The sequence below is a fragment of the Musca vetustissima genome, unplaced genomic scaffold (assembly GCF_032173495.1).
Source record: "Musca vetustissima isolate MV318-11 ecotype Yass unplaced genomic scaffold, APGP_CSIRO_Mvet_v1 utg35856, whole genome shotgun sequence".
Classification (NCBI taxonomy): domain Eukaryota; kingdom Metazoa; phylum Arthropoda; class Insecta; order Diptera; family Muscidae; genus Musca; species Musca vetustissima.
The window spans coordinates 1-16,525 of NW_026888250.1; the positions used below are offsets into that span (position 1 = coordinate 1).

Genomic DNA, 16,525 nt, shown 5'->3' on the forward strand with positions numbered 1-16,525 from the left:
AGTTGTTCTAAAAACCACACATTTCCACCATATATATCATAACTATGGCAGACCCTTAATTATCCTACCTACATAATATTATAAAAGTTATATTGAGATATAAGTTATTCATTAATTCTAAAAAATTAAAAACAAAACAGAAAGATAGTTTGACGTTAACATTAAATGTCATTTCCATGGAAAGCACTCCTAAGGATATAAATAAAATATTGTATTAAAGAACTTCTTACGGGTACTACTATATTGACTTTTTGACATCTCTAAAAACTGTTCAATTAAAATTCAATTAAATTCAAATTACAAGTGTTTATTCTTTCATAACCTTATCAAGTACAACAACAAGCATCGACAATCACATAAATAATTTAAATAAATAATTAAATTTAAATAATAAAATTTAAAGTAGACAAATGCAAATTCAACAAGATTCGAGCAGGACATTAGATAAGTCAACAGCAATAATAATTTAATTAATATTATCTTCGGTTTCGACACTGAGATGTTTGCCATTTTTACCACAAGATACTTTTAAATACAACCTTAATGTTAAATGAATGAAGCAAATAATGAAAATAAAATTATATAATTGATAAGAATTTCTTAGAAAAGAGATTTGCTACTAAATTTAAAAGTGTTTTATGCGAGTACCTGCCCATAGGCCTACCTCGCAGTGGCTGAGCCACAGGCGGATATGCGCGCACCAGCACCAAAGTGCTGTACCAATCGGAGAGCATGCAGAAGGTAAACTCTCCCCCTTGGTGAGGGGCGAAACCACAACCTCCGCGAAGCTACTACTAAATATAGAATGTGTATAAAATAATAAATAATTAAAAGTATTGTCGTATGCCACAATCCACATATACGTTATATAAATATAACAAATAGCCGACCCCGCAAACGTTGTTTTACCTTATCAATGTTGCATTAATATAAGGTTGGTAAAAAACATTTGCTACTAAGTTTATGTCAATAAAAAGTATTAACTGACACCTCAATGCAGGACCAAGCACATAACAGTTTATAATTTGGTAGAACTTATTTCACCAAATGTTTTTATACCCTTCACCACACTGTGGTACAGGGTATTACATCTTTGTGCATATGTTTGTAACAGGCAAAAGGAAACGAGATAGAGACATGGTTCCTTTTTAGAATATGCATAGAATCACTTTCTGAGTCGATTTATGCATGTCCGTCTGTCCGTCCGTCCATGTATTTTTGTGAACAAAGTACACGTCGCATTTATGATCCGATTTGGAAAAAAATTGGCATGGGTCACTCATTTGGCCCAAGGACGACCCCTATATATATTTTCGTCCGATTTAATGTAAATGTAATATATCTTTCGATTTGCACGAAATTTGGCACAGCGTAATGAATTAGGTCTTGAATGATGTGTGTTAAGTTTCCTGAAAATCGGTTCAGATTTAGATATAGCTCCCATATATATTTTTGTCCGATTTAATGTAAATGGTACACGAATTTTTTTCGATTTGCACGAAATTTAGAACAGCGTAATGAATTGGGCCTAAAAAGATGTGTGTTAAGTTTCCTTAAAATCGGTTCAGATTTAGATATAGCTCCCATATATATTTTCGTCCGATTTAAGGTAAATGTTGTACCAAAGTCCCTAAATATCTTTCGGTTTGCACGAAATTTGGTACAGCGTAATGAATTGCAGAATGACATTTTTATGGATCAAATTTCATTTTACTGGTACTTTAAAACTGCGACGTATGTTAGGATTCATCTGTTGAATATACCCAGATTGGTGAAGGGTATCATATAGTCGGCTCCGTCCGACTTTACTACTTTCCTTACTTGTTTTTTTCAATAGAAGATCATGTTTTGTAATTGCTCCAACGTTTTAACATTCTCCTATTTGTCCCTTCTTGAAGGATTCTTAATAACAATATAATTTTGTTAATGTCCAACTGTCCTTTTGATTTTTATATTGAAAAAAATTTTAGATTTGGCATAGAAATTTAGTGGTTTCCGCTCACTTTTAGGTATATTTCATTTTTGAACAAATTGTTAATAAGTTTTCAGATTGTCTTTATTGATTAGTATATGTTTGCTATATATTCTTTAAATAATTGTTGGCAGTTATGGGGAAGAGTTTGGCCAATGTTGACGCCGTATACCTTCTTTTAATTGTAAATGCCTGTTTTATATCTTAACTCTAAATCGTGAAATGTTGTTATCGGATTTGTTATATCCTCACATTTTTTAACAACTTCATTTTTAATTTAACATTGGAATAAGTTTTTGTTTAAGGTTACATAAGTCAACATTCCAATTTCAAGTTGTCGGCCAAAAAATAAACATTGTCAAAAAAATTAATACACTTTCTTGACAAATAAGAAAATGAGCAGCTTGGGCTCTATAGAAAATAAGACAAAACTTCAAATATCTGACGGGAATACTAATACAGTAAATATCGGATATAAGCACATCTCATATAAGAAAAAATCGCATATAAGAAAGATTATCAAAAACACTGAGTTTTTACTTTCTTATATCCGATAATTCTATATAAGAAAAAAACGCATTTAAGAAAGATTATCAAAAACACTGAGCTTATACTTTCTTATATCCGATAATTCCATATAAGAAAAAAACGCATATAAGAAAGAAATCTCCGGCTTTTTTGAGTTTCTTATATCCGATATCTACTGTAATGCTATCATTACCATTATTTTCGTCGATGTTTATGATCGCATGTCTTAAAAAACAAAAATTTATTTACACATTAAAGCTCGATACAAAAATTGAGGGACTGTAAATATTACTTAATATATTTGTTTTGGCGGAATGTCACAAATAGTTTGCATATTTTTCTATTCTGACCATATACGATTTATAAGTCAAAATCGGTGTAGACATTCTTGAGTTATAAACGAGGTAACTAATACAACGTACGATTATTCCAATATCCCCACTTTTTGATGTTTTTCTCAACATTTTCTTCGTAAAAAACTTCCCAATGCAATTACAAACAGCCGAAGGAAAACGTGAGTGAAATCGGCACTGTCAATATATCATGTAAACATTATATTCACATCTTTAAAAATACATTTTAGGAACCATAAAGGCACAAAGGGGAGACTGGGACAGCAAGAGGGCTTCTCAAACTGTAAACGCGTTTTTCTCCAAACATCGTTTTTTGCGAATGGCGGGCACGATAACTCAAAAACTAATAATCCGATCGATTCCAAATTTTGGGACGTTTCTCTGTGAGTGTATAGCTATCTTATGAACTATGATAAAGCCAATCGGTTAAAGAAAAAAGTTCAAAGTTCCGCCATTTTGTTACTTGTTGTGCGAAGTCAGTAATCCTAGTTCATACGAGAGCCAGACATGTACTCTTTCTAAAACCGTTGGAATTTTCGGATTCCGATGTTCCAGTGAGGAGTTATAATGTCCTCCATCAAAACAACAACAACAACAAAATTTTTTGTAAATTATTGTTCATCCTTTTTAAATCTTCAAATATATATGTGCAAAGTTACAAACCTTAACAAGCATTGGTATTCATTTACCAGCCCATTTAAAATTTTAAAAATAAAAAATCGAGAATGGGGGGGGGGGTCCTTAATAGTGATTTTCTAGCCAATGAGGCATCAAAGTACCACATTACAGTAATTTCGATTCAAAAACATGGTTATACCAAAATAGACCTGGTATTCCTCATTTGCAAAACCAAGCATCATAAAAGATTTATTGGTGTATATGAAAAATTTCAGATTTATCTCTAGATAGATCATAGAAAAAGAATGGGGGTTTCAAAGAATATTTAGAGGTTTCAAAAGCTGAACGAAGAATTTAATATACACTCCAACTCGTGGTAGAAGTTATTCAATTTTACGCCAGTAGCTGTACTAAAAAACTAACATTTTTTTTAATTCATGACTATGTCTTAATGGATGTTGAAGCAAGTTGTTAGAAAATCAAAACTTATGTCGGTATTGGTAAATCAAAAAATTTTGCTATGCCAAATTTTGAAATAAAACGAATATTTACACTTCTGCCACGAAAGTGCACTAAACAAATTCCCCAAAAAGGGTTCAACTACATAATGAAGTCCTATAAAGGATGCCATGGCAGTTGTAACTGCGCGTGTATGTTCGTGTGTTAAAAAATAAACGTGTGGCATACTTTTTATGTCTTAAGTTCAGAGCTTTTAAAATACAAAAAAAAAGAACAAAGTTTATAATGTCCTCTAGACGACATGAGATTTGCATAATTTAATTAACGAATGCGCCAGAATTTACTATGTGAGAATGATTGCTTGACACATGTGGAAAATTTTACAAGAAAAAAAACTTTTGTTATTGACAGCTAATGCATTTCTCATTCTACACCAATTAAACCAAATAAACGAGAAACAAAAACAAAAAAAAGGTCAAAAAGAGTTTGGTTTGATAGGACTATGATAAATATCCTTAATACGTTTATGTAGTAAATAAATATAGTCCATTAAGGCACTGTGAAGAAGTCAGAGTTTCGATAAATATTTTAAATCCAAATCCACTCTTCAAAAACCAATTAATATTTTTTCTCAAAAAATCTACAGAATTATTTTATTCAAATACTTGATATTGGAGAAAAATATGGATTTTTTTCATAAAAAAACAACATATTTTTATTCAAGTGTTTTTTGGTAAATTTATTATTACCCAAATATTTGTATCTCATTTTTAAAACACAATAATTAAACCAAACACCTTGTTTATTTGTTTCAAATGTTCCCAAATTTTATGTTTTTTGAATACAAACATATTTTTGTTGTTGTTCGTTTGAACAGTTGATGATTGAAATTCATTTAAATTATCTACTCTATCTGTTCGCTAAATTCTCAAAAATATATAATAATAAACAATAACAACAATATCGTCCACCATAATTTATGCGGTTGTTATTTTTTAATGTTAACACACGATTTCTATTCAAATTTGGAAAACAATATACGAATGAACAAATATTTGTTTACGATGTTGGAACAAAATGTATGGTGAAGTTGTTAATACAAGTTTGAAAATTCTCCAAAATTAGTCGCCGGAAAAATACTCATGCTTTAAATGTCCAAATATATTTAAAACAAAAATATATATATTCAAAACCACTCTTAGGTGATACATTCAAATATCCGTTCTTCGAAATTGGACTTTCCACGAATGTCATTGTCTGCCGACATGTTGTTTAAACCGTCCACTTAATTTCCAAAGGTTGCAAAATAACAATTGTATACCAGGGGAGAAAAAATGGTCAGTTGTCCTGTCACTGCAAGAAAAATCTGCTCTGAAAAGGATTTTTTATGGCCATTAAAATGTTGCTTAATAAAACCTATCAGTTAAAAGAAAAATCCAGCGGCTTAAACCTTCGTTTTGAAAATTCTTATAACACTTTCAAAATGCCTAAAACGTCGCGGTACATTTATTTCTATGGCGTATAAGTCAAAACATGTACCATTATCGAAAATGTTCGACATGAATATTTTTGACCCTCCCTTAACTCAGCATGCCCTGTTACCGACCTATATTGAACATTTTTCTTATATACTCTCAATAATCAAAGAAAATAATTTTATTTGAAAACAATTTCACTTTAATTTGAACAACGCATTAATACTCAATTAAAATTCCTACATCGTTTTCATGCAAATATAATTTTACGGAAAATTTCACAAAAATAATTTTATGTAAATTTTCTCTTTTGGGAAATTAAATCGATTCAAGTGAATTTTGACCTTTCTTCTGAAATACTACCAAATACTTAAATTATGTGTCAAATAAGGTCCCTACGCATTTCGATAAAACGAAACGAAATAATAATTGAAACATCAACACGTCTCATTGTCCTCACATTGAAATGTGATTAATGATCCCGCCAGTATTGTCGATACACACAAATAACCCACCCAAAACACTTTCATAACATTTATTTTTGAAAATTGTGTCAGTGTTGATTGCAAACAACACAAACACATTGACACAACACTGTTGATTCAATTGTTCCGCCACTGAAATTTTCCCCAAAAAAACGAGAATGAAAGACATAAGCAAATATTGACTTTAGTATTCAATACTAAGTTGAAACAACAATAAATACCGAAACCAAAAACAATACAATTTCACATTCAAGTTGCCAAAAAGAAAAGGGGGAAAAGAAAGGGGGAAACACCACAGTAAGTTGTATTAACACAGCCATTAATAAGTAGGCCGATATGTATGTAGTCGATGCGATATTTCCCATTGAGCCAAGCCTTTGTGGAATGGTTACAATTAAAATTAATTTTCCACAAACACAGTTGCGTCAGACTATGATTCCCAATTGGCAAGCAGCTCAGTGCTATTGAAATTTGGATAAATGATGCTCCCACATCGAATTTCTAGGGAAAAAACGTTAACATGGAAATTGAATAACTAACACATATCATGTGCAGCACATATCGATGCTGTTTTGGAACAAAACTACATTCATCGAGCATAATTTGAATAAAAGGGGAACAAATAAAATGTGAGCAAAAACAACATTTTTGAAGAGTTTACTAAGAACTATTGTAGAGGAGGGTGTATTAACCCTCTGTGGCCCAATGTTGCCCACAGACAACAAAATGTTTTAGAGCTTATATTTAATATGCAGCTAGTAGATATATATTTTTTACACTTCATATGTCAAGACCTGATTATGGACAACATATAAAAATAAAAAATCACATTTCTACAGGATATTTGGTATTGAAAATGAGATATAATAATACATGTTTTAGGTATATCTTAATTTCTATTAATATATAACTTTATTCCAATCAGAATTCCATATATACGTTATAGGGTCTCCGCTTAATATTTCGTTGTGTTGCAGACGTAATGACAAGGGACCCTACATGGCGCACATTTTTTGTATAATATACTTTCGAATGGTAATTGATGGCTTGAATATTTTTAATATTTCGCTAGTGTTTGCGGGTTGTTTGGGATACCATTTGTATTTTATTATTATTTCAAAAAAGTCAACAGTTTTTTAAATTAATTTTTCCAACAAGGATGTATTTGGAATTTTATATAGACTATTATAATATACTTTCGATTTTAATTGTAATTTTGATGGCTGGTATATCAATTCCTTTAATACTTTCGCATATATAATTGAAGTGTTTGCGGGATAACTCCTCACTGGAACATCGGAATCCGAAAATTTGTTTGGGATACTGGCTCTCGTATGAACTAGGATTATTGACTTCGCTCTTTAACAAAATGGCGGGCTTTTGAAAAAATGTTTTTTATTTTATTATTTAAAAAAAAAGTCACCAGCTTTTTAAATTAATTTTTCCAACAAGGATGTATTTGGAATTTTATATAGACTATTATTTTCAAAAAAAAATCGCATTTTTTAATATCATAAATTTGACCTTTTTATTTAAAACCAACATTCTGATTGTGGTACACAATATATCATCGTCACTTAGTATCCCTAAAAGAATTTATTCTATTGACGCTTAAAAAATATAAAAAAATAATGTCCTTTCAATGTTTCCTCTTCTCCTTTTTTTGTGTTGCAGTTTTTTATATTTCATGTGGCTCGTGGTCCATTTGTGGAGGAATTTTATCAGTGCGTGACACATGGTTTTTATACCGCCGAATGGCAGGAGCAACTTTACGCCACATTTACTTTAGTTTTTACATTCCTATTGCCGCTGTGTATACTCTTCGGAAGCTACATGTCGACATTTCGCACCATTTCAAGTAAGTATGAATGAATGGCTATATGAATGAACAGTACAAGCGTTGGTTAAATAGATAAAAGAGAGGGAGAGAGAAACACACACAAATACATTTCGATATATGACATGCACAGGATCTTAATTTTTTTAAGGCAACAACTATTTGCTTTTTTCTGTAATCAGTGGTTAATGTTTAAGGCGACATTTCCGGAATCATAGACCTCAAAATTTGCACAGTCCAGTAATAAAACCCAACCCATAACACTGTGCACCCGGTGTGACATATTGGATTTTCCAATAAATTTTTTCCACAACAAATATATACCGTGTAAACTGTCCTTATCCAACGATTACATATTGACATTGATTCACCATTAAAATGGTGAATGTCTTCCAGCGAAACGGCAAGAATGTGGCCAATAGCAAAAAACAAAAATCGTAAAATACTTTCGGTGGGATAGGCAACAGAGCATTAAATTGCATTCAACACATACGACACGGATGTCGTTAAAAATCCCAAAGGCTGGTTTTCGGGCAATGTCATTGGATCATTTGCAGCTGTTGCAGACAAATAGTATCAATTTAAAAGTAAATTTGCCATATTCATGTAATTGGGACGATAGTAAACTGCGGCAATAAACATTATTGGTCAGCATACAATGCCAATGGAAAACCTCCTTTACTATTATTATTTAAAAAAGGGGTAAGGTCGAAACTGAAGACTTAAATTCGGAAATAAGGAAATAATGATTTAACCACACTTTAAACAAGGCCCATTCCCTACAAAAATTACATTAAGGAACGAGAATTTCTTAATTTTTTTTTACTATTTGGTTCTGAATGTTTTATACAGTATTTTTCAAAGGACTACTTACGCCGGAATGTTATAAAGAACAGTGTCTAGAACTAGCGAATTTTTAAAAAATATTTTTATAACATTATCCGAACCCTTATACCCTACACATTTCGCTACGATAAGAATGTGCCTCATCGAAATATCAGTTTTATACGACAAGTTTCTTTGGGCCAAAAATCCGTTACAGAGTTAAAGACAATTTCGAGACGTTTTACAAACGCCAAAATACCAAATAATAATACCTGTGGAAAATTGTCATCTCTATTGTATTTTTATAAAGACAAACATGTCTTATTCGGCATAGAATATTATTCTGATCAAGTATGAATATACTTTATGTGGTCTCCGATTATTTCGAGATAAAATATTTCCTCAAATACTTTACAAAGCGTGGATTTTTTAAATAGGTTTTTTTTCAATAATATTAAAAAAAAATATTTTTATGGATTATTAAATATTAACTGGAGATTGTTGAACTGTTTTTAAGAAATTTTTTCTTCCAACAAATACAAACGGTTCCTTGACAGCTTATATAGAACTACGTTCATAAATTATTCAGGATTACTTAATTAGCATCATATTTTGTCTTATCTTCCGCATGGCCAAACAAAGGATGGGCACCATCAAAGTTGTCCTACATAAAACCACAGAATTTAATGCCAAACAAGCAATTTAATTAAGTTTTAATTCAATACTAATGTGATGAGGTTGCCAGAGAAATAACCATTACCATGTTTCTTCCCCTTCTCAGTCTATTCGTTGGGTATTCTCGATTTAATGCTTAGTGGCTTTTTCCAACAATCCTCTTATGCTTCAATGTGATATGGCAAAAATAGCAAAAATCCAAAATTATTTTATTTGGCACTTGGACCATCTTAAGAAAATGTAGCACAGCAACACTTCTCAAACACACTCACACACAGCCAGCTATACACACACACACTTATGCAACATTGTTGGCCCTAGTGTATGTCCAGCTGTCTCTTTTGATTTTCTTGATATTTCTATTCTTTGTAAATTCTTTTCTTTTTTCTCTTTCAGGCAGTGAAAAAATGTTCCAAGGCTCCAAATTGGCCGATTACACAAATAAACCATCGAGTAAAACAAATCGCCAGCGTCTGATACACAAGGCGAAAATGAAGTCTCTGCGTATTTCGGTGGTAATCATCATAGCCTTTCTCATATGTTGGACACCGTACAATGTGATGATGTTGATTTTTATGTTTTGGAATCCCGACAAGAGGGTATGTATTCGAGTATACAAGCATTTTGTTAATCTATCTAATCAAAGGCGAAACATGCCTGCGAGCTATCTAAGTTAGATCGTTCACCCGAAAAGAAATATCCACAAACATTTATGGGTAATGAGATTTTGTGAGGAATGGCATAGGCATAGGAAAAATCTAGATCATAATAATAATAATCAATTTATAATAAAAAAATAATATAAAAATAATATATATATATATATACACTATGTGTGTTTGTGTATGTGAAAATAGATTAACATGGAGAGGATATTTATATTTTGATTTGATTTTGTAATATTCGTAACCCAGATGCTAAGCCAATGTTAAGGACCCAATGAGATTGAGGTGCCAAGTTGATAGGTATGGGTATTTTATTGGAAAGAGAGAGAATAACTGTACGTGTATTTTTGGGAGAGAGGAAAAATATGTTGTAGGTATTTTATTTAAAAAGAGGGGTTTACATTATTTTTTACTGACTATACCGACCAAAAATTTGATTAAGTCATGTTCGTCAGATAGAGGTTATATTTTACACATATATTTATATAATCCTTGGAAGTTTGATATTAGAAATGGGATACAACGCTACTTATTTCGGAATTCCGTATTTCGGCTACATTTTTCAAAGGCAAGAGTTGTAATTTGGTATTTTAGGGATTTCAATATTTATTAAGTTCGTTTTCCAAAAATTATCAATATTGGCCCATTTTTTGAGTAGTCCTCATATAACGACACCTATCCTTTTTTATTTTGGGGAGTTCGGCTACGTTGAGATTCTCATTATGTAAAAAATCCTACAACCAAAAAATATCAATATTGATCCATATTTCTCAGCCATTTTATTGATATAGACTCATATTTTGTTGTCTCGTTGGTCGATCCAGCCCCTTTTTATACCCTCTACCATTAGTTAGAGTGTATATTAAATTTGTCATAACAAAATTATATGCCGGTTTTTGCATGTCCGTCCGTTGAAATTTATAGTGCAATAGTTATTAGTATTGGGTCTCTTTTTAGGGTAACACTCATATAGTTGTAATATGTAATTAATAGTTCACTTTATAAGGTGGGCCCCATACAAAGGTATCTTTCAAATTTCTATATTTCAATCCTTTTTTCAATCCTTTTTCCCTATACAAATGTCAAGCGCCATTTTCGGCATGTTTAAGGCCTTAGCCACAAACTTCCACAACTTTTTAACTTTTATTAGAAAATGCTGGACACTAGGCAGTGATTCCGTGTGGACTTCCACAAAACAAAATAGCGTACAAAAATCAGGATAAGTGACCTATACATCCGTCGACATCACCGACCTACTAATTTTTTGCTAGCTAAAGAAAGAATTTTTTAAAAAATATTACAAAACATAGAATTTTTAAAGTAAACGGAAACGGAGTATTTTAAAAATAAAAGATTTTTCAATGCCTGTAAAGAACTTCGTTTTTGGCCAAACGACATTTCAAGAGGATATTGCAATCACATCAATATCTTTATCTGCAATAGTTTTGACGGTCAAATCCATAAAAAATGCTAATCCAAAAAAATATACAACAGGGTTTATAATGAAGGATTGGAATGGTACTGAAATGGCCACGGGGGTACTACGGTACTTTTTGGGTAAAAAAAAGTTCTGAAAAAAGTACTATTGTACTGAATTTTCCATCCCTGATTATGAGTATTATTCTTATTAGTGGCCAGTATTAATATCCAATACATTCATATATAAATTCTGTATATTTATTATTTGAAATCCCATTATAAAATTCTCAGAAGACGACGATTGCCATACGGATACAAATAGTTATTTATTTAAATTTAAATAATATTAAAAATTAAAAAGTGAGTACACACATTAGAGGCATACTCGAACTGAAATAAGTTTTTTTCCTTGGTTTATTTTATTATACGGTCACATCCACACATTATCCACATTATATTTGGCTTGTTTCCTAATTTTTATGGTTATGTCTTTCTAAAATAAAACATTTTTATTTTTATTCTCTGCATACCTTGAAATATAGTTACCCTGGCTCTACCGTAAATTATCCGATTTAGAAATCAAATAATAAAATTTCCTCCAACACCAGGTCATCATCGTCAAATCTGCTATGTAGCAGAAGTCGGTGTTTACTTTATTACATTAATCTGTATTAAGTACGCAATTAAATTAAATCCAACTAAGCAAATTAACATTAGAACTCAACGTAGATCTTCAGGGTAACGGAACAAAAGAAAAGTAAATGTAAACGCAAAATCAAGAGTCTATTTCTTTGCTATATCAAAGAACTACAACAACCTGAATTGAATTAACCTCGCATGGAGGGAAATGGAAAAAGAAAATACAAATGGTCGGAATGTGTGTGTGAGTATGTAGCCAGGCATACACATTTGTGCGTTCTAAATAAATAAAATCAACTTTGAATCATTAAAATGATAATGAGTTATACGACTGTGATTGAATGTTTATTTGCCACTAACGTTGGAAGATGTGGCTAATATCAATACGCAGTTCGATATATCTCATTCAAAATATCAAAGCAATGCATGTTCAAAATGTCTCTCAAGCATATCACCCCCTTAGTTTTTCCATTTTTTTGTTTGACATGCTTCTTGTCATGATTGGTATCCTACCATTAGCACTTATACAGGAATAAACCAGTAAGGAAAGTAGTAAAGTCGGACGGGGCCGACTATATGATACCCTTCACCACTATGTGTATATTAAACAGGACTATTAACATGAAATTGGATGAAATAAAATATGTGATATTTATCTAAATGTGAATCTACCTAGATCTATCCATAAACATGTCATTCGTTTGTTACAATGGGACAAAAGTATGTAAATCGACTTCAAACAAATATAAATAGGTCATCTGTTGTCCTATGTCTGTACTTCTAGAAAACGCAACTAAGTAATTCTATGCTCAATTTTATACGTTGTGCAAAATTTGATGTCAATCTGGCTAACATGAGGAGTTTGATGTCCAATTTACTTGAAATCGGGCGAAAATATATATGGAAGCTCTATCCAAATATTAAGCGATTTCAAACAAACTTGTCACAGCTTAGGTTATACTAATTTCAGAACGTTTTGTTCCTATCAGCCTATTGGTTCCTTGGTGCGTCGATTACCTTAAATCGATTTATAATAAAAGGGAGCTATATCTAAATCTGGACCGATTTTCTCGAAACTTGGCAGACATCACTCTAGGCTCATTTCAGTACGTTATGCCAAATTTCGTGCAAATCGAAGGAAACATAGGGACTTTGGTGCACCATTTACATAAAATCGGACGAAACTATATATGGGAGCTATATCTAAATCAGGACCGATTTTTACGAAACTTGGCAGACATCATTCTAGGCTCATTTCAGTACGTTATGCCAAATTTCGTGCAAATCGAAGGATATATAGGGACTTTGGTGCACCATTTACATGTAATCGGACGACACTATATATGGGAGCTATATCTAAATCTGGAGCGATTTTCACGAAACTTGGTAGACATCATTCTAGGCTCTATTCGGTACGTTATCCAAATTTCGTGCAAATCGAATTATATATAGGGACTTTGGGGCACCATTTCCCATATATATGGGAGCTATATCTAAATCTGACCGATTTTCACGAAACTTGGCAGACATCATTCTAGGCTCAATTCAGTACGTTATGCCAAATTTCGTGCAAATCGAAAGATATATAGGGACTTTGGTGCACCATTTACATGAAATCGTACGAAACTATATATGGGAGCTATATCTAAATCTGGACCGATTTTCTCGAAACTTGGCAGACATCACTCTAGGCTTAATTCAATACGTTATGCCAAAGTTCGTGCAAATCGAATCATATATAGGGATTTTGGGGCACCATTTATATGAAATCGGACGAAACTATATATGGGAGCTATATCTAAATCTGGACCGATTTTCACGAAACTTGGCAGACATCATTCTAGGCTCAATTTAGTACGTTATGCTAAATTTCGGGCAAATCGAAAGATATATAGGGACTTTGGGGCTCCATTTACATGAAATCGGACAAAACTATATATGGGAGCTATATCTAAATCAGACATCACTCTAGGCTTAATTCAATACGTTATGCCAAAGTTCGTGCAAATCGAATCATATATAGGGATTTTGGGGCACCATTTACATGAAATCGGACGAAACTATATATGGGAGCTATATCTAAATCTTCACCGATTTTCTCGAAACTTGGCAGACATCACTCTAGGCTTAATTCAATACGTTGTGCCAAATTTCGGGCAAATCGAAAGATATATAGGGACTTTGGGGCTCCATTTACATGAAATCGGACGAAACTATATATGGGAGCTATATCTAAATCTGGACCGATTTTCACGAAACTTGGCAGACATCATTCTTGACCTAAATGATTAGGGTGTACCAAATTTCGTGCAAATCGGAAGATATAGGGACCGTTTACATTAAATCGGTTAAATATATATATGGGAGCTATATCTAAATCTGAACCGATTTTTCCCAATTTCAATAGGGTTCGTCCTTGGGCCAAACAAATGAGCTGTGCCAAATTTCATCCAAATCGGATCATAAATGCGACCTGTACTTTGCTCACAAAAATACATGGACAGACAGACAGACAGACGGACGGAGGGACATGCATAAATCGACTTAGAAAGTGATTCTATGCATATTCTCAAAAGGAACCATGTGTCTATCTCGTTTCCTTTTGCATGTTACAAACATATGCACAAAGACATAATACCCTGTACCACAGTGTGGTGAAGGGTATACAAAAGAGGAAAAGAAAAAAAAAACAATTGAGTGACATTTGAAGTAAATTTATTTGATTTACTTGCTACCCGTCCTACCGAAACTCTAGGCGATTTATAACACTTTGCAGTGCCGAGTATTGTTGGGCTTAACAATGCGTCATAAAAAGGGCAATTTTTTGTGACAGACTCCCTAAGGACATTTTTTTCGGCATGTACATATATGTTGTAAGTCTAGACATTTGCACTAAAACTCCTAAGGGATATCACACACAAAACATACAGCGACAATTATTCATATACACCTCACCAACAATGACATCATATTTCATTCATATTTGTTTTTCTCCTTCCCCCTTTTTTGCAGTTTGGTGAAGATTTACAATCGGCCATATTCTTTTTTGGCATGTCAAACAGTTTGGTCAATCCCCTGATATATGGCGCCTTCCACCTCTGTCCCATGAAACGGAAGACAAGTAAAAAGAGCAACAACAACAATGGCAACTACAGCCTCAACAGGTTGGTTACAACATTTCAAATAGTTGGACATCAGTGATTCCTTACTTAGCACAGGGACTTTTTATGTTTTTGTCCAATTTGTCCACACTTATAATTTGTTTCCTTATGATTATCCATTGGATCAAAAAAACGAAAACAAAAAATGTACATCCCCTTCCATTCCATTCCGTTCCCTTCCTTCTACCCTCCATACATTCCATTAATATCCACGATTATGTTCGCCCCCTCTCTTTTTCTTTTGGTTGTGTACCTCTTTTAAACATTAGATATACTTTCAGAGGTGATTCGCAGAGGACGCCATCCATGCTGACGGCTGTGACCCAAATCGATTGTAATGGTCGCCAAGTGAGAACCTACCGGCAGCCGAGCTATTATCGCAGCATTAGTACGGGTAGCAACTACAAAGAGAACATCGGTTTGCTGCAGACGCCAACAAACAATGGTGGTGCGAATGGTGTTGGCACCAATACCCCCGGTTTACTAAGGAAATCGGCTTCGCTCAAAAGTCCCCATCCCAACCAGAGATCCATGGTACACGGCAGTGGACGCCCATTTCATCGTGCTCTGAGAAGTGGCCATGATGATAACCAGCAACAGTATCACAATCATTCCACCGAAATCATACAGAATGACAACTCCGTAGGCAGTAATTGTAGTACCAGCAATGATGGTGCGGCTGGTGTTGTTGTCAGTGAAGGATGTCAGCCGGTCTCCAGTGTGCTTAGCTATGATAATCAGCGTGGTGGTGTGGCAACAATGAAACGTTCAAGTACGACGTCGACAAATGGTGGCAGCAACAGTCCAACACGCACATCCTTTGCCCCTCCCAAAAATGGTTATCGTGCAACGCAGAATTTACCCAATACCCTAGGCATTGGTCAAGCCACGTACAACAGTAGCAACACCAGTGGCCTTGATAGTATATCGAGTGTATGAAATCTAATGTATGGAGGAAACCTAGGGTTTTCACAACAACACTTGACAACAACATCGAGAGACTGGTTTTAAAGACAACAAAAAAATATAAATATATATTTTTTTTATTTTCCAAAAAATAAAAATAAAAAAATATATTGTGAAACAAAACATGGTTGTAAATTAGCCACCCGATCATCATCACAACAAGGACAGCGACAACAATTTTTCGCCAAATAATATTTTAAGTATATATGAAAATCAAAAATATATATATTTTTTATTATCTGTAGTTTGTAACAGTTTTAGTAATAACACATGTTTTATTAAACAAAATGTAATGGTTTATTAAGCTCAATATTACAGGGTCTATATAAACATTCTTAGGGATAATGTAACAACAACAGCCAAATGAATTTATTCATATTCATTATCTAAATTAATAATCGAAATAAAATAATGGTGGCTAAGAACGAACGATTTTGGTCTGGACCTG

General features: G+C 33.0%; 1 protein-coding gene across 1 annotated transcript; it reads left to right on the forward strand.

Moving 5' to 3' along the window:
• Positions 1 to 7,564: 7,564 nt before the first annotated feature.
• On the forward strand, positions 7,565 to 16,050 carry LOC133336036 (uncharacterized; the record flags this gene model as incomplete). Its single annotated transcript, XM_061544332.1, has 4 exons — positions 7,565 to 7,748; positions 9,624 to 9,826; positions 14,963 to 15,114; positions 15,393 to 16,050. Coding segments are annotated over 4 exons (1,197 nt in total), but the record flags the coding sequence as incomplete, so codon positions are not given.
• Between the last annotated feature and the right edge of the window lie 475 nt (positions 16,051 to 16,525).